General features: G+C 45.2%; 3 protein-coding genes across 3 annotated transcripts; 2 read left to right on the forward strand and 1 right to left on the reverse strand.

Moving 5' to 3' along the window:
- Positions 1 to 254: 254 nt before the first annotated feature.
- Positions 255 to 912, forward strand: LOC121045760. Its single transcript, XM_040498964.1, has 2 exons — positions 255 to 449; positions 682 to 912. Exons 1-2 carry the CDS (start codon positions 255 to 257, stop codon positions 910 to 912), a joined length of 426 nt encoding a protein of 141 aa, XP_040354898.1.
- Positions 913 to 4,113: 3,201 nt separating this feature from the next.
- On the forward strand, positions 4,114 to 5,322 carry LOC121045759 (the record flags this gene model as incomplete). The annotated part of the gene is made up of 2 exons (XM_040498963.2): positions 4,114 to 4,182; positions 4,933 to 5,322. Coding segments are annotated over 2 exons (459 nt in total), but the record flags the coding sequence as incomplete, so codon positions are not given.
- Positions 5,323 to 6,338: 1,016 nt separating this feature from the next.
- LOC120851186 lies at positions 6,339 to 13,042 on the reverse strand (the record flags this gene model as incomplete). Its single annotated transcript, XM_040223784.2, has 4 exons — positions 6,339 to 7,382; positions 11,294 to 11,480; positions 12,165 to 12,341; positions 12,909 to 13,042. Coding segments are annotated over 4 exons (1,542 nt in total), but the record flags the coding sequence as incomplete, so codon positions are not given.
- Positions 13,043 to 18,726: the final 5,684 nt, after the last annotated feature.

Genomic DNA, 18,726 nt, shown 5'->3' on the forward strand with positions numbered 1-18,726 from the left:
GATGGGCACTTTCGCCCACAGCCCCGGACCGGAAGTGCGTCCGACGCGCCACCACCGCGCCGTGACGTAACAGAGATGAGTTCGTGTATAGGCAGCCGGCAATGGCCAGGGGGCGCCACGAGAGTACTGCATTCAGCGCCACAAGCGGAGGCGTCTCTGTTACTGGGGCGGCCAATTTAACGGCCATCGGGCGATCGGGCCGTGGCGAGCGTCGGCGATGCTGATTTCGGAAGTCCCGTGTGCACGTGCGCACCATGTCTCTGGTTCTTTTATGCGGATTTAAGACCATCGGGAGCATTGATAGGTATTTTAGACCTCCCACACTCATCAAAGGAAGGCGTCTTTACGAGAACAGCCACGTCTATCAGGTTCGTGAATTCGACGGCAAAGACATTACAGCTAAGTGTTTCTCGCAGCAAAGCAAGCACGTGTACGATGTGGAACTCCATGTAAGTTAACAATTCAGTGTATTTATGCTTGTTTGCTTGCATGTCTGATGTCGGTGGCTCTTTTCAATCGACATTCTACGATGGACAAAAGGCCGGAGCCACGGGCCGCACGGCCGCGCCCGTGGCTTTGATTTTTAGTCAATCGTAGGGCTTAAAGTGCCCTCGCGATTCCACGCCTGGTTCCATCATGCATGCCTAAAATTTCCGTTGCACCCCCTATTTTCATTTTCAGCTAACGGCTGAGCCTCGCGAAATAGAAAGCGGCAAGTGCAGTTGTCGCTACGGGTGTCTCGGCAACTGCAAGCACTGCGCGGCTGTGGCTATCTTCGTGAATGAGCATGAGCACCCGTCGTGTACCAGTGTTGCGCAAGCATGGGGAAAGCCAGCGGGCAAACCGGCGCTTAATGATAAAGCCTCAATTGAAGAGCTTTTTGGAGGTACTATGCTTTTGCTTTTCGACTAGCGATTTTGCATTTGCGAGACATGCGCGAGCAAGCGATCGCCGGATTTTCCCATTTTGCTTTGACTGCCCTTATCTCTCGTCAAAGGTGGCGAAATTTCGTGTTTGTACTAATCTGCATGGGTGTACGAAAAAAAAGTGCTCGTCATGTTTATGCTCATTGTGTCGCACATATTCAGGATGCTTTTAGTTGCTATGCACCCTCTGCATATGCAATGTGTCACCCACTGATGTTAAGCACTCACATCTATGTTTTCATTGTAATCATAATGCTCTCTTGTGGTTTGTTCATTCACTCTGTTTCTAATTTTCAGTACTTAAACCATATATATGTATATCTGAGGGGCACTTTCATCATCGTACGTGGTCCCCAAAAGAGGAAATATTAAAAAATATGCAGATGAATGAACCATACTTGACCGAATAAATAAAAGTTTACCGAGCCGCCCTTTTGGCGGCTCCGTAAACTGTGGCGGAGCTGAGATTTTAACTCCAGGCCCCCCAATACCGTCTCGTTGATATGCTACTGTCAGGCTTCATATTCATGCTAGACTCAAAATTTATAGCAAACATTTGCTGCACTCAGTGATACACTGCAAGCAACTGTGTAAATGCTAATCGTTTTCAACTATAATTGCTCTATTAATGGTAAATGTTTTTGAAGTTATGCACCAATAAACAAATAGATGTAAATTGGTTATTTTTTTCTTTTATTTATAATTCTCTAATATTGTATTGTCCTCATCACCCTTCTGCTCCCAGGCAACAACAATCCGCATGTAGCCAACAAAAAATCAGTAGAGTTGTCGCCATTTTATACGTACCACCCAACAAATAGATGCGAGTTGAATATTTTCTTGTATTATTTATAATTGTTTAATATTGTATTGTCGTCATCCTCCTCCTGCCTCCAGGTAACAACAGTGCATTTGTAGGCAACAAAAGGCCAGCCGAGTTGTCACCATTTTATGTGCTCGACCATTTCACGGGCATTGTGTCGCCTTTCACTGAAGTACTACAAGAAATGGCGAAAAGTGAGGCAGAGATAATCTGCTCCGAAATTTCCCGCCAAGCACAAGAAGAGGTCATCAGAGCATCTCAGCTGCTCAAACTCAGCGAGCTCTTTCCGCCACCAGCGAAGCCACTACATGCACTGGAGATTTCTGGGGACTTCCCCATGCTCTTTGTAACACCAAAAAAACATCAGCTGACAGCAGAGCAAAGTGCATTTTATGCCAATCATGTCATCTGCGAGTCCTTGCTCGAGCTCTGCGTGGAGACGATTGGGCAGTCGAGCTGCTTAAGGTATGGCGATTACTTGGGCCGAGTTGCATAGCATTGAAAAGGGTATTCAACTGCAGGGAGGGATTCTCATACATTTTGATCCCGGGGCACGCACATCTCGCTTGATTGCCGAAGAACCCCTCCCAGTTTAGTGATCGATGCAGTGCACAAGGCTGCAGGGCTTGCAAATAATAATGCACATACTAGGGAGTGCTTGGCTCAGGGTTCTGCATCAATGGGTAGCTCAGATCTGCTAAATAGTGCTGAAACTGGAAAAATGCTTCACTTTGAGGCAGGTGTGGTTGAGTAAATTGATCAGCAAAAAGAAACTGCTAGTGACTCATTTTGAAAGCCTATGTTCTACTGTGTACCTTTGCTTACATAAGTTTATGTTCTTTCATCTAGATGGCACAAAGAGCGCAAGACACGCATTAGCAGCACAACTGCCCACACAGTCCTACGAGCCCGAAGAGGCCCAAGGGAGGTTGCCGAAGCACTCCTGAGACCGAGGAAATTTTCCTCAAAGGCTACGTCCTATGGTATGTGTAGGGTTCCATGTTTTCGGGTAAAGCGGTAAAAGGCTTGTCGGCAAACCTTTCCTCATCTTCGGTTTATCTGTGAAACTCCACTTCCCAAAACTGTAGTGATAGAAAAAAAAAAAAAAGGATATTGTGCGATATTTTACCGATGTCTTGCACAAGGTTAATGATTGCACTGAGGAGCAGCCACTATAGTCTCTTTAAACCTTGCGCAATTAACAAAAGGAGCATATAGTCTGGGTCCATTCACGACAACCGATTTTCTGGGTCCCGACAAAAGCCAGTTTATGCATGCGATTGTGCCTGCCGCTGTTTCATTTTCAGTTTAGACTATATCATATGGGCTTCTTGCAGGAAGGAGGAGGCAATGCTTTTTTGGTCCTGTGGATTTCAAGTAAATCTTGCTCACATAAAATGGCCGTCCGTTTCCTCCCACATGGTTTTCTTTGGGTAGTGTCTACGGTAGCTTTATACGACCAACCAACCTCGGAAGTCACATAAGCACGAAATTTGTAGGTCAGTCCGTAACCGCTAAATGATTTTGAAGAGAGTCATTTTTCCAGTGACTGAGGGTTGATCCTCAGTCATTAGCATGGAAGGTGAGTGTGCTACTGGCTGATCTATAGACCCAGCACGCAGGAACAGGACAAGCAGAAGCATGCATTGTGAGAAAGCACATGAAGTGAAGAGGGGTGGAAAGGGCAAGAAAGAAAGGAGCAGAACTATGATGCACAGAAGCAGCCCCGTGAATGGCGAGCTGGTATATGGGCTCAGCAGGTTGTGTCGCTGCAGTGGCTGCGAAACAGCAGCGTGCCCAGCTGCCATCAGGAGGCCATCGAGCCCAGGATGTGGCAACTTACCGTCGCAAGCAGGCCCGGCAATCAGAAGAACTGCGTCGAGGTCAAGGGCGGAGGTTGCTCGAGCTTGACGCTTTACGATTGAATCATTCTTTGTGTTGATCGTTAAGCATCAACGCTATGTATTTCGCGTCGAAGTGCATCAATGCGAAGGAACGTTGAGCATTGACGCTCAATGCCTTTCAACTTTTCAACCTAATGTTGAAAGACTTCTAAAACATCCAAAGTATTTTCGTAAAATTTTATTTTGTTTAGAAACCCTTTCTGGCCAACCATGGCCCTATAAAGCTACCACATTTAAACGCATTTGATAGAATGACTAAACAAGCAGTAAAGCTTTTTATTCATAATTGTGAATGAGAAATATTAAAGCATTAAGCCTCAATGAATGCCACAAGTCAAAAGGTTTGAAGCTTACAAGTAAAACCCAGGAAACACAGATTTTCCAATATAAAATAATGTGGAAATATGGGGTCCAGTATTTGTAATATCCAGAGTATTCTTTGTTCCAACATTTATAACTCTTAGGACTGCGGACAGAACCTCTGGCCAGGAGGGACTTCGAGCAGCAATTTGGTGTTGCAGTCGTAGAGGTAAGATGACACTCTTAATTCTAATCTTTGTGTGACTAAGGTCAGCAAAAAATGGTTGGTGCCTAAAATTAAAAAAAAGCAAAAAAAAAAATTTTTTTTTAATGAATGGTGCATTGACAAATTTAGTTATTTTTTATAAAATTATATATATTTATATAATTTATATAAAAATATAAATTTATATTTACAATTATAGTATGGGGGCTTTAATTAAAAATAAATAAGTGGCAGTCTTTCTTTTTAAACTACCTCTGTGTCTCTGAGGCAAGGCATCGGAGAGCGGATGCCCTGTTGACAGGTTCAAATCCCAGCCGAGGTGCCCGCAATATGACGGAGACTTCTTGCGGGAAAGGTGCCGTCTAACCAAGATTTTGACTGCACATCAAACAATCCCTAGGGGGACAGAACGAATCTTCAGTTGTTCACTGGGGTGTGCGGGATGGCCCTAGTTAGTTTGGCACGTGAACCCTCACATTTAAATTTTCAGTTTTTCTTAAAGACATGTGCACTAAACCATGGCAGTGCAGTAGGAAGGAATAACAGTCAATGTTTCAACGGCTACAGTTTCTTACTCGGGTTCTAATAATGCGTTGTGTACCTCATCTTCGCTCTTTGGTCATGATGCAGCACTGTGGTCCACTGTATCTCTTTTGTAGATGTCCTGCAGTTCACACGGTGTTGAAGCCTTTTGCTGCAGGAGGCATAAATGAAGTGGTTTGCTTCTAACTAATTATTCAGTGAGCTTTTCAGGTTGGCCTGCTCCTGCATCCGGACCAGCCATGGCTTTGCGGAAGTCCCGACGGCATTTTTAAGTTCATCGATGAAACATGCTTGCTCGAGGTGAAATGCCCGTATAAATGCAAGGACAAAAAAATACTTGATGCCTCAGGGCAAAGCATTGTACGTTATCTGCAGTGTGCTGATAACAAGATAATGCTAAAAGAGTCCCACAGATACTACACACAGGTTCAGATCCTGCTGTACCTGCTAAATGCGAGAGAGTGTTTTTTTTTCGTTTACTCTAGCAAGCAGAACATCACAGTTCGTGTGGCCAAAGATGATGCCTTTCTTCAGCAAGCAGTTCCTGCTTTGGAAGATTTCTACTTTAAGTGGTTTCTACCTGCCCTTGCTAAGCAGTGAGTTTGGGAACGGGTGAATTGTTTTTCTGTACGTGAAAGTGTATACTCTAACAGTGGCAGTGACTGTATTTTTAGTTTTTATTCCTTTTTTAAAAGCATGTACATTTTCTCAAAAACTGTTAAGGTATCTTCATAGTACAATAAAAAGGGAAAAAAAAAACTTGAGAAACGTGATTATGTATTGCTGGTTCTCCACTCTCAAGCAAATGCACACATTCTTAGTCTAGTGCCATAAAATACAAGGCAGCACATGATCTACACTCTGAAGAAATGAAAATAACACCCAGTTTTTGGGCCTGAATAAATAAGCTATGCATAGCAAAAAATTCACCAGGATACGACGCTAGCAGAGGGGACACAATGCTAAATGGACCTTTTGGCGAATATGTGCTGCCACCTAGACACGCGACTGGGTTCGAGACTTAAGTGACTAGAAAACAATGCATGTGCACGGCCTCTCCCACCCGTTCGACACCTAAAGCGTCGGCCACATCCTGTTCACCATTGAGGCGCTGCGACCTAGATACGGCTCCCCCAAACTCGTCTTTGTCCCCATCATGCGTTATCTTCTGCCCCGTAGTCAACACAAAGAAACTATCTTCGCTCTCTGTTCAGCGAGAAGGAAGAGACAGAGGGTACTAGAACCATTTACTCTCGAACCAATATTTCTACAAAAGGTCCATTGTTGAGAACGTGACCTTACCTGAATCGAGATAAAAAAAACAAAAATTTTCTATGAGCCGACGTTTATGGCATTGTGGGCACCTCTGGGTTTTATTGCAATTAATGAAATTCATTAGGAAGAAAGACATAACTGTATTCCTTACAAGCTTTTATGCCATAATGAATCTCTACATGTCAGTTTTCATTGCACAAACATTGTGCTCAAGTGAATCAAAGAATTGTTTTTCTTTTACCTTTTCATCCCGATTCACGCCATGTTCTCAAGCCGACATTCTATCCTCACTGCCAGATTCATATCATGGTGAACTGTTAGACACACGAATGCAGAAGTTACTAACGCCTAATAATTGGTGGCTGAAGATTTGCAAGAATACAGCACATGTGGAAGACATTTGTCATGCCTGGAATCAGCTTAACCGGAATGCGGTTGTTTAAGATATTATACACTTTGATTCTCTGAATCATTCTTTCCACATGTATTCGCACTTGGGCAACATTATACGTGTCTCTAACCTCTTCTGCGTTAAATTGGGGTCCATGAAGAAATGGTGGCATAACAAGCACAGCGTTTCCATTTCCTAAAACTGTTCGGATTCCAGGGAATCCTTTATCTGCAAGAATCACATCTCCAGGCTGAACCAGATTTAAAAAACCAGAATTGACAGTGACATGCGCATCAGATAGCCTACCTCCAAAAGCCTCGGAGTGAAAACAAATCATGCCGCCTGGTGTTATAGCAACTAAAAATTTCAATGTATATCCCCCTTTGTAGTTGGAGTAAAGCGTTCGTTGTTGCTGCACAGTTGGTGGCTGCTCAGTGCGAATCTCTGTGCAGTCAATAATCATGGTGCAGCCTGGATAGTGCAGCTTAAAGCTGTCTGGCATCGTAGCCCGAATAACTCTAGCTGGGGGACGAAAAATCCAATTTTTCGTTGCCACGGCAAGGGTCTTCAGCACACTTTTGAAGTGCCGCGATGCGGAAGTTTCATTTATAGAGAAAAGAATGGCGAGGGATGAATAGCTAATCCCAAGTTTCAGTTTCATCAGGAAGAGAAGTAGCCTGTTCTCCATTGAAACATCACACTTGCGTTCGGAAGAAATAGGAAGTAGGCTTAAAAGCAAAGCAAAGACCACTTGGCTCACACTGCATAGATCTTCAAGAGCAGTGGCAGACTTTGCAATGGTGTCATAGCCTGCAAAGAAGCTTGTCCTATGGTCAGGACCACTATGCCTGCTGGCAACGTCTGGCTTGTGCTGCACGCCACAGTCGCTGGTCTCGCAGTGCGTCACTTGAGTCGATGCCTCTGGTCCCCGAATGAAACAAGTAAACACTGAAAAGCTTCTGGTATAAGTGCCTGTGTCTTCAGTTTGTGTTTCCTGAAAGGGTTTTAAAAATTTGTTGCTTAATTAACATGTCCACTGCATAGGTCTCCCAGTTGGTATATGATTGTTATAACCCAATACAAGCCAAAAATGCACCAATGCTTCGCCTCCATTGTGCGCTCGGCGAGTTTAGTCACGTTTTGACTCGCAAGACGTCAAAGTGCTACTGAAAGTAGAAATCTCGTACTGGCGGCGTAGCCTCTGGCTCAGTCTTGCTTGTATCTGACTATAGTAAACAAAATTCACCAGGTACTATTGCGTTTTTCCTGCTGCTGCTAGCCTTGAAGAATGACACAAGGCAATAATTCAACAAAAGTAATTTATTCACTTACCGCCGCAAGTTGCAACGCCCTCCCCCAACCCTGTGCATACATTGTGACAGCTTCCGTTCTTGTGTGCGACACAGCACCACTGGTGTTAGACGACTGCACCTTGCCACCTTACGGGGGATATCATTAAGGATGATTAACATACAGGCAACCTGGGCTACAGTTCTGTGCTTCCACGGTGCCCCGATTTCTTCCCTCTTCAAGCAAAATGAATAGGGGACAGCTCAAGATGCCTTGGGGTTATTCTTTCCTCGGTGTCTTCAACGGCCAGGCTTTCGCACATGTCGATGCCCAGGGGAGACTGGATTGTCGTGTCCACTCTTTGGACCAATGACTGTATTCCCGGCCAGGATGGATGCGGCTGTGGTGGGTTCTAGAACGAGACTGTTGCTGCACTTCTGGTCAATTTGTGGCTGCGCTTTAAAATGGTGCCAATTCAACTGCAGTGGCAGCGAGTCGCCCACAAAGGCAAATGAATGGAAGCACAATTCCTCCCTCCTTCTTGCCCAAAGAACAAAAGAAGTCATGAATGCTGCTCGATAAGAGCTCGTACACCCCCTTGCGTTGTCTTCTTTGCCATCGCAGGCTGTACCATGGTGGACATGGTGGGGAAATCCCCAAGAGATGGTCAAGGTCGTCTTCATCTGGAATCTGTGGTGCATCTACTCCTTCAGGTTCATAAAAGAGCTTTATGTCAGTCACATGAAAAGACCTACACACCTCACCAGATCTGCAAAGCCTGCATGTGAAAGAGGTTGGAAAACCCTTCTTACAAACTTCCCACCATTTAACATTGAAAGGATGCGAAGCTCCTAGCCATATCACCCAGCAGACATGTTTACCATGGCACCTGATCTCCTATCTTGAACTGCAGATTCAGTCACCCTTCACTCTGTTGCTCGGCCTTCTGCAGTCTTAAGAAGTCGAGGCTCTCCCAAACTATTTGCAATTTCTCTGGGACATACTTCCAGAGATCTGCCAACGACATGGGGGTGAGCTGCATGCATGCTGGTTCTGTGATAAGAAAATGGTTCCTTTGGGAATAAGAGTTCTTTGGTTCCTTTGGGAATAAGAGTTCTTTCCCAAGCTTTGGTTGGGCTGGACTAAAACCCGATAGACTGGTTAATTCTTACGCTAGTAGCGAATGCCTTTTCTTGCAATTTTTACACCACAACCTTTGTACCACTTCGTGTGCACATTATTTTAAGCTTTTGCTCAACTCTGATATTTGCCTGCAAGGGGTACAGCAGCCTTTTCATGCCATATTCCTAGTTGAATACAAGCAGCCATAAACAGCTTATTAATGATACTCTTAAATGTAAGTCGCCTCACGGCAGGCCTTGCATACCATGCAGCTATAAGCGTACCTCATTACCTCGCAATTCATGGCCCGTCTAGTTGCAACTCGGGACAAGTTTACAAGTCTTGCTCCTCTATGTCCAGCCAGAGTCAAACCTTGCATATATATCATGAGGGACTTGCGGCAGTGTACGAGGTACAAGGGTGCGAGATGGGGAGCCGAAGGCTTCATCGTCCCCCCCGGTGGGTAGGTTGTGCTGCGAACCTCGCGTTAGTTATATCAACCAAAATTGCTGGCCCGGATAGGGCCAGGTTGGTAGGCACTGTAGCGTCTTCAGGGGCATAGCAGAAAAGAAACGCAATGACACAAAAACCAAGCCGAAGTGCAAGACGTGGAACACGACAGCCAAAAGTTTTGCGAGGTAATGGATTGTCCCATAAATGAAAGCAAAGCAAAACGAGTTTGCGCAATTAGCAACACTCGTTTTGTCGAGCAGTCAGTTAACACAATCATATATCGACCGCCACATGAATGTATACAGATCAACAATGCCACGGGCACCATACTCCCAGGAATTCCTCCTTTCAACAGACTGCATCACACTTAGTGGTTATCCACCTTGTATTTTGGCCTTTCATTGTACTGTACTACTGCATATATACCTCATTATATCTTGTATTATGCCAGGCTATGTTGGAACTTGGGGTAACTTTTCACGAGTCTTGTTCCTACAGCAGCATCCCTTCCGGAGTAGAACCTCGCATAAATATCTCGAAGGACTTGCACAGTGTACAAGGTATCCCGGTCCGGGATGGGGAACCAAAGACTTTACCATCCCTCTGATCAGTGTACCGCAACAGTTAAGATACCAGTTGTTGCTCTGAACTTCCTGTTCTGTCTATCAGAACCACTCACCCAGACAAACCTGAGCTGGTAAGCACTGTCTCTTCTTCATGGGCATAACAGTAAAGAAACGCCACAACACAGAAGCCAAGCCAAAGCGCAAGACGTGAAACACAACAACCAAAAGTTTTGCAAAGAAAGGCAATGGAAGTCCTGCGAATGCAAGCAAAGCGAAGCGCCAACTTTTCAACCAGCAAAGTGACTCTGTAAAAACAAACCCAGTTTGCAGCTGTCCTCTTGCAAGAGCAGCCTAACACATACAGGTGCCAGTGTTGGGTTTCCCTTGCTGCTGTCCACCTTGAAGGATGACACAACATACTCATTCAACAAGACGTAATGATATGTTGACTACCAGTGTCACAGGCCTGCTGTAACCTAACGCTCCTCTGCACACACTTCACTTTTTTTTATCGTCGACAAGACCCCCTGGCATGTATTATTGCATGTAGCCACCATGCAGGGGAGAATGCTAAGGATACTCAGCATGTGGTTCACCTGGTTGGCAGCAGGAGCGTAGCCGGGGGGGGGGGCTTATGGGGCTTCAGCCCTTCCCTTCCCCCCGAAATCCAGCTGGCCCTATAAAATACACATGCATTTGGGCCCCCCTCCCCCTCTCTGCACTCCAAGTCACAAGCATCCCAGCCCCCCAGCCCCCCCGCCCCACTCCCAGTGGCGTAGCCTGGAAAAAAAATTCCAGGCTACGCCACTGGTTGGCATTATGTGCTGTTGGGCTGCTCCTGCTACATATGAAGAACATTTACACGTAGTTGAATATGAAGAAAATCTTACTAATCTGAGAGAAATGATGAATGAAACACTGCAAGAATGAGTGAAACACTGCAGGTTGGAAGCTGCCTTCACCATTAAATACCAGAGTTTTCCCTATGCAGAGAGCAAGTCGTCTGCTTCTTGTGCAAGAGTTGCGGTGACGTCAGAACGATGCCGACCTTTGATTGGCTCGAATTGGAAGTATAACAAGTAGACGAAGCAAACTGCCTTGAGGTCTACCCCCTATTCTTCAATCAGAGCCAATCAAAGCTCAGCGTTCCGACATCACCGCAACCCTCCAAAAAAAGCAGATAAACTTGCGCTCCGCATAGACTCCAGTGTAACATTTATGCATGACCTACCGTAAAATACCGGGCAAGCGCCCACTTAAAACTTGGAGATGATTGCGAAAAAATAGGGGATGGGCACTTGTCTGGTTATCAATTTTACATATAAATGTACTGCGCATATTTTCTCAGATCTTACGAATTGGGCGCTTAATGTGGAATGGGCGAATGCGCAGTATTCTACGGTAATTAGCTGCAACAGGTAGAAGCTTTATGTTTTGGTAAACATAGCTCTGCTAAAATTTTTAAGAAACTCACCACTGATCTAGGTAGTTTATGGACTTCAGCGGCAGCACACAACAAGTCCAGGCCTTCGTGCACTGCCTCATCAAAGGTGTCCATCCCTGTTGCTGCTGGCACGGTTGTGGGGTTGGCATCAGTAGCCTCTAGCATAGCTGGTGCTGTGGAAGACGAAGCTGGTGCTGTTGAAGATCTCTTCCTCCACCTGCACAGTCAAGATTAGTATCAATGCCACCGGCTTTCTAACATACGAAAAACTTCCTTGCTTTCAATAAAAACGTGTGCACATCTTTGTTTTGTTTTTTCATAAAGATCAATAGACCCTTTCGTGAACTCCCAGAATGCATTGCTCAGAACCCACGTGACCTCGCAGCATGCAGAAAATTGTGGGGGCATTCTGATGTCCGGCTGGTGCGGCAGCAAGGCTGAATCCATTAGTACCTTCGCATGTCGACGAGACGACGGCGTTTACTCTTGACCTTTTGAGATATGAAGGTAGGTTGGAATATCTTGTTTATACTTGGAGTGTTGCGAGTTGCCAATGCTTGGTTGGTCCATATCATTTCATCGACAACTTTTCATCAACGCACATTTCATCAACAACTACTACGGCGCTCAATCGGGCGTCGGTGCCGTAGTAAGTCTACAATCGAGTTCTGGTCGGTTAGTTGTCTCTGCTTCGAATGACGTGTAGGAGCAACTCGCCATGGACAGCACCGAACAAAGCCCGCAAGCGTAGTGTGTCCCCCAGTGCAAACATCGGATACCCATAATTCCTGGAGGGGTGCGGTTTTTTTTATTTTTAATGAAAGGTTCTATTGCTGTATTTTACAACTGCATGCATGTAGATATAAAGTTGTTGCAGTCTCACCAGGGAGTAATAAAGTACCTGTTAAATCTTGACAGCTGAGCTGCAGGCACTGCTGGCTGCTTCTTGTAGATCGGTGGGAATATAGTTGGAAGGTACCCCGGGTGTGTAGCGATGTTGCTCTTCTCGCCGTTGACGAAATGTTTGGAGCATATTCTTGAGTTGTCGTTTGGACACCAGTCACTGTTGTCTTCACCACTAGAATAAAATGTGGGTCATTAGAACCAAATTCTGCATGCTAGAGAACAGTATGCAGATTGCAATGGCTGTAATGTGATATGCATGCCTAGTGCAAAAAGGTGATAGGCAACAAAGTGTACGTGTGAGAAGGATATTTAAGCTTCGCCGTGAGCTTTTCCTAAAAAAAATGTACACCGTTTTCTGCACGCCGTCACATTTGTTACCAGACTGGGCATTAAATTTGGTTGCCGAAACAAACAAAACTTTATGCTATAAAATCCACTATTTAAACTCGCAGATTTGGAAGGTCTTGGTTGCGACCGCGCGTGCCGAACGGCTATGCACGCGTAAACTACTGCCGGAACGGACCGACGGGCGTCTCGCTTGAAGGCCAGATTCTCCACGTCAGAGCGAAGCAACAACCGGCCCGATTGTTCCTACTGTATTTCCCTATGTGGCCGTCTAAGTGACTCGTAAAACAACTCGTCAACTCGGCAAAATAAATGTTATTTTGCCGAGTAGTCTACAAAACGAGTTCGTCAGACCATGCTTTCCAAGCCTGCACATTTATTATCGTTCACTTACTTGGTGCGTCGCACTGCCGTAACCCACTTCTGTCGCCTTGTCGCTTCCCAAGGTCTCGAAGGGAAGCGGTAAAGCTTCACGCTCGAGTCCCCTTCGCGGCTGTGACAGTCCTTTACGCAGCAATAGCGACGTTTATTTTTCGGTGGTCTAGGAGCAGTCGGGAGGTCACACGAATCCGGTGAGGCCATAGAGAAATGAGACTGGGCGTACTTTTACAAAAAGAACAGTTCCCAAAAAAGGCTCACGCCGACTCGAACTCGCACAATCACACGTGGTTTCTACCGCCCGTCCTGGGTAGGCCTACCCAGTTTTTTTATTTTGCAGCCGCTAGATGGCGCAACGTGTAGCGCCAAACTGCATTGCAGGTTGCCTATAGTCTCCCTACGGGAGCCAGTGTTGCGCGATCACGTGAGGAGCCGGATCAAGTGCCGTGCAGGAAAGCAGACGGTGCACGCGCCCCGGCGTACGTTTCCCTGCTTTTGAGCGCGCCGCGCGCCTCGAACGCGCGGCGCCGCTATTGGCCGAATTCAGTTACGTGACGAGCGGGACCAACATGCCGGGCAGGAATGACGGCGTAGATGAACGCGCAACTCTGGCTCCCGTAGGCAGCCCATACAGGAACTCTAGCGCCGGTAAAAGAAACACGGTGGGGCGCTCGGCCGCCGTGCCGTCGGCGTCGGCTCCTTTCGACGCCGACGAACATGGCGGCGTCTCTAGAATGTACATCGTCGGCGTCCGCAACCTCGGAAGTAGCGAAACCTGTCCGTCCACGCAAGTGCATTGCAGACGAACTAACGGCGCTGAATAACGCAGCACAGTGAGCGAGGAGGCAGGCAGTGAAATCCACCATCGCTTTGTCAAGTCTCACAATACTCGGCGGGCTGAAAAAGCAGCGGCGCAACGCGCTAGGGGACAGAACAAAGCCTTTTGAAAGCGTGAGGCGCAAGCGGATCGCGATGCAAAGCGTCTCAGGCGGCAAGAGGACGAGGTCCTTCGACAACGCGAGGTGCAAGCAATACTTCGCAGGCGGCATGCTTTCGCATCCACAACTCATAAGAAGTGGTTAGGTGTCATCGAACTTTTTTTTTTCTGCAACTACTATTGATTGAATAAACAAAAACGCTTGTTTCACAGGAAATGAATGTCAAGAAATAATTCTGAATTGTGTTACCTGAAGAAAATAAAATAAAAATAATCCTTGCATCGCCCCTTTATCATATTAAAGCGGATGATTGAGGAGAAGATCAAACGACACAGGTTGCAGTGTGTGCCGCGGTAGAGCCCGGATTCATTTCTATTGTTTGCCTAAATCATTTTGCTATGTGAGATACCATTCATAAAGGTTTGAAAGTACCAGGAAATTTAGTTTAGGGAGACAACAGTACAGTTATGGATACCCGCGCCGCGTCACCGTCACCGCGCATAGGGGAATACAGGCTAATGCCAGAATACCAGTCCAAACCAAAAATCCTCACAAAAAAAAAAAAAAAATTGGGAACAGGAATACTTATTCTTTGTTTTAGGCCTGCCACCAAGAAACCGAAAGATGATATGTTGGATATCCGTTTTGTTAGAAATTATCGGCTTATAAACGTGCCTGTGATAATAGTACTTTGAGTCGCAATTTTTGTGCGGCCTAGCGCGTGTGCAATACAAAAAAAAAAGTTACAAAAGTCATACCCAGGCAGCACGCCCACACTGGGTCAGCGTCGGGGGAATATTGCACACAATATTGGCCCAGTTTCATGTTTTGCACCACGTCCCAGTGTTGGGGCAATACCGGTTAACGATCGTTCTAAAAATGAACCAGAATCGGCGATATCATTCGAGTTCTGGGCAGATATGGGCGAATACTGGTTAACATGGCCGCGGCCGCTGCGGTGTCAGCGGACTTCGGCCAAGCCAAGGTTACTAGATAGATAGATTTGTAGGTTTAAGTGCAGGTCGCACAGAAGGCGTTTCCGCCCGTACACATATGTGCCTATGTGGCCAGCTAGACGATGATGGCGGTGCGAGGCTTCTTGGCTTGAGAAGTCTGGGACGATGATGGTGGCATGGGGAAGAGGGCGAAAATAGAGGTTGGTGACGTATGATGAGGTACACAAGACATTCGTGGGTGTTGGTTTAGAGGTGTTTTGCTGCTGCCTTGCAGAGCTGTGTCACCTCGTCTCTGTCTGGAATGGGCAACCGATCAGTTGGGAAACTGCCATAGAGCCTGCTCTGAAAAGTGACACCGGTCCGCACTCGAGAAGCGAGCTAATAGCGATCGGAACCCCGCCATTTCTCCCGCACCGCCACTCGAGGAACTGCACGTGACTTCTATTTTGGCTTCAATCGGCTATTTTGGCTCCGAAACAGACACGGTGGAAGGACTTCATGGGTGCCACCCCCGACTCCCACGCGGAAGCGCCGCGAGTTACTGCCGAAGTCAGGATACGCCTAGGTCGGGACGCGCTACCTGAAATCACCGCTGAGACATGGTTGTATAAAAACAATATTAATAGCGCCGCAAACCTTGTAAACTACAGATTTTAGAAAACATCACAACCACCCCCCCCCCCTTTTTTTTTTACTGTTCTCCAATAAAATTTACTACAGAAACAGTTTTTTTTTTGTTTGTTTGTACAGAAAAACCCTGTTCCAGCCACTGATTGCCCGGCGCGCCCTCGGCGCGGCCCGTGGCAATAGCGGTGGCCGCCGGGATTGGCCGGCGCGATTGACCGATTCAGTGTCGTTTTAAAGACGGTCGAGAATCCCTAATACCGGCCTATATTGCCGGTTCAGACCCGATACATTATTGGTATCGTTTTAGAAACGGTCAAGAATTCCTAATAACCGCCGATATAGCCGGTTCAGACCCGACAAATTACCGGAAAACGGAGCTGGATACTGTACTATTTTAATTTACTCCTGTATTTGTATTTCCAACTACATTTTTGAGTATTTCTGCCCAACCCTGTTCGTGGTCGACACAAGAATGATTGAACTGCGTAGGTTTATTCTAGCATAGCAGTACAGGTGTGAGTTGGGACGTTTCTGGACACAATCTGGTGGAGAGAGGGTCACCCGGAGGCGGTAGTGATGATGATGGCGGCGGTGGCGATGATGATGATCTCCCGACAGATTCATTCAAGCAAATATTTTTATAGCTGTTTTTGCTGTTTACAAATCTGGCCGTTTAAGCCAGTACCAGACAAGTGACCCGACACCGATCAGACGGCGCTGGGTCAGGTAGCGGCTTCCCGGTTGACGTTGAATTCTTCCATGAAACTCACGTAGAAGAAACCGGAGTTAGACCGAGTAACTTTGAAAAGGGACGTCGTCGAGAATCCCAGTAGTAGGCGTAAATTTTCGGTCGCTTCCTTCTTGCACTGGGAGCATTTCCAGGCCTACTCGGATCCAAAGTTTTGTCGCCCATTTTCTTGTCTGCGCAAGAAAGAAAAGCCAAAAGTAGAAAGCTATAGAAAAGCAAGACATTCGCATTCATTCTGTGTATATATACACAGAATGAATGCGAATGTCTTGTCTAATTCCTATACCTTTACTACGGTACGATTCGGGCGAAAAAGTCGCGATTAAGGCTCAAAACAAAAGTACACTCACTCATTTCTTGCACAAAACAACAAATGTACAATGTCAAATAAAATTTTTGGGTTCAATCAGCACTCAGTATAATACAAAAGTCATTTTTTGTTAGCAGCAGTAGAAGAGCAGTGGCCTCCGTTTCGCTACAGGACACAAACAGTTCGCAATCTCCCTTCCAAAGAGTACCCCACAAAAATGTTTGGAGAGAAATATAGTACGAAGTATTAGGCAATACAAATACTGCAATACATCACAAAGAAAGATAAAATACTCATACTGAAATACATTTATAGAGCGTCGCGATATGTATGAGAAATGCATTTGAATAAATAAAATAACCTTTAATTACAAATACGTAAATACATTTTGCTGTGACAGAAACAGAGATGAGGAAATTTTATTCTTAAAATTACTATTGTCAATGTTATTATACTTCCTAGAACTAGTTGTGCCCATGTGCTAATGTATATGAAAAAAACACGTATGATCCACAAAATTTTAACCCATTACCGTATTTGCCGGGTTATAGTCCGGATCTGGTGTATAGTTCGCAGGAACAATTTTGGGGAAAAATAAAGTATTTTCTTAGATGGTGTGCACCCGGTGCATAGTATTTTCCTGGTGCTTAGTCGACACGAAAATCTCCTCGTACAGGGCACACCTCGACAAAAGTCTGCTTTCTTAGCTCGCAAAGAAGCTTGTATAATTCATAAATCGTAATTAACATACTCTTCCATTCACAACAATCGTCATGTCTCCTCATAATGAACAATCTTCAAAAACCAAACTCCTTTATAGTCCGCACCCTTAGATAGTCCACACAGCCTAAAATTTTAACTTTTAAATATGTATAGTCTGCGCACTGCAGTCCTGAAATTACGGTACATAAAACATTTGGAACCACTAAGCGATTACCTATTGTGCGTCCTGAATTTCGACGTTGTAGTTTTTCCGTTTGGAATGAGTTATTTTTCAAAAGTAACACTTATCATTTTGCGTATTGATAAGAGAAGGAATGCACAGCAGTTCTTTTTACAGATTGGAAAACACCTCTAGCCAGAGCTGGAGCGACATTTTCCTTGGCATTTCTCATCCTTATGACGTAAAATCACAGGAAACTCTATATCAATTTTGCATGCTCACAAATAAAATAAAGTTGTGCTTGTTCAATCTGGGCGCCTTTTTAAGAGCGATGTTAAGATATAACAGTGGAATGACATAGTTTTATTTTACATGTTGATTGAGCGCACCGGAAGCGCCTACAATATTTGGAATCTTCAAGAATCTGCAACACTGCAGTCCGGGAAAACATTTCTTTTCTTTGCAGAACAGAAAAATGAGCCAGTATAGTAGGGTACAGGTTCGAACAATACCAAAGCCATAGTGCGTCCTTCACACCACACTTCCCGACTCCAGACAAAACAAAAAGTTAGCTTGAACGTTTCTTTGGAAGGCAACGATTCCTTGAAAGTTCTATTAAGATACATCGGCCCTGAAATATTGTAATACAAGGAATACACCCGAAAATGTATTGAAAAACAGAAATACAAAAATAGACTTCAAAAAATGTAATCGCGATAAAATAGTATAATGTTATAAAATAGTATCGCGATACCTTTGTGCTGCAACGCTGCATATACCTGCGCAGGAGTTCCCTTGGCTCATGTGCTTGCTTTTTTTTAAATATAAACTGCCCGAAACCTGAGGGGCATGCACTTACACCTTAATCTTCAATTTGAAAGAATGCTGCACAGTGGCGTGGCGTGTGTAAGCCTGAATCCGGTCTCTGCTTTTGTTTTCCTAAATAAACTCATTCCGATTCACACACACACACAAAATTATAAAGTTTTTTGTTATGAGACGTTAGATTCGCCTTTTAAAATGCTACGCAATGCGTGATAACTGCAATATACCAAGAACATTTACGATGGATAGTATCGACCCCCAAACAATGAATTGGAAGCGTGACCTGTACATAAACACTGAGCGCAGTGTTTTACTCTATAAAATGTATGTTAAAGGTATTTGACAAGTTCACCCTTCGCAACATTAAGCTATTGTTATGATCCGAAGTGGCACATTCTCAAATGCACGTTAATGTGTCCTAAATTTAAAAAAAAAATATTAAGAACTGCTAGAACCCACACGCTTACTAATCATGAAGTAACGAGGGCGCTACAATAATAATACTGCTTACCTTGCTTTAAAGAGAACGGTCTCGAATGAACCGGTG

Source organism: Ixodes scapularis, unplaced genomic scaffold, assembly GCF_016920785.2.
Source record: "Ixodes scapularis isolate PalLabHiFi unplaced genomic scaffold, ASM1692078v2 PGA_scaffold1__304_contigs__length_218370807, whole genome shotgun sequence".
Classification (NCBI taxonomy): domain Eukaryota; kingdom Metazoa; phylum Arthropoda; class Arachnida; order Ixodida; family Ixodidae; genus Ixodes; species Ixodes scapularis.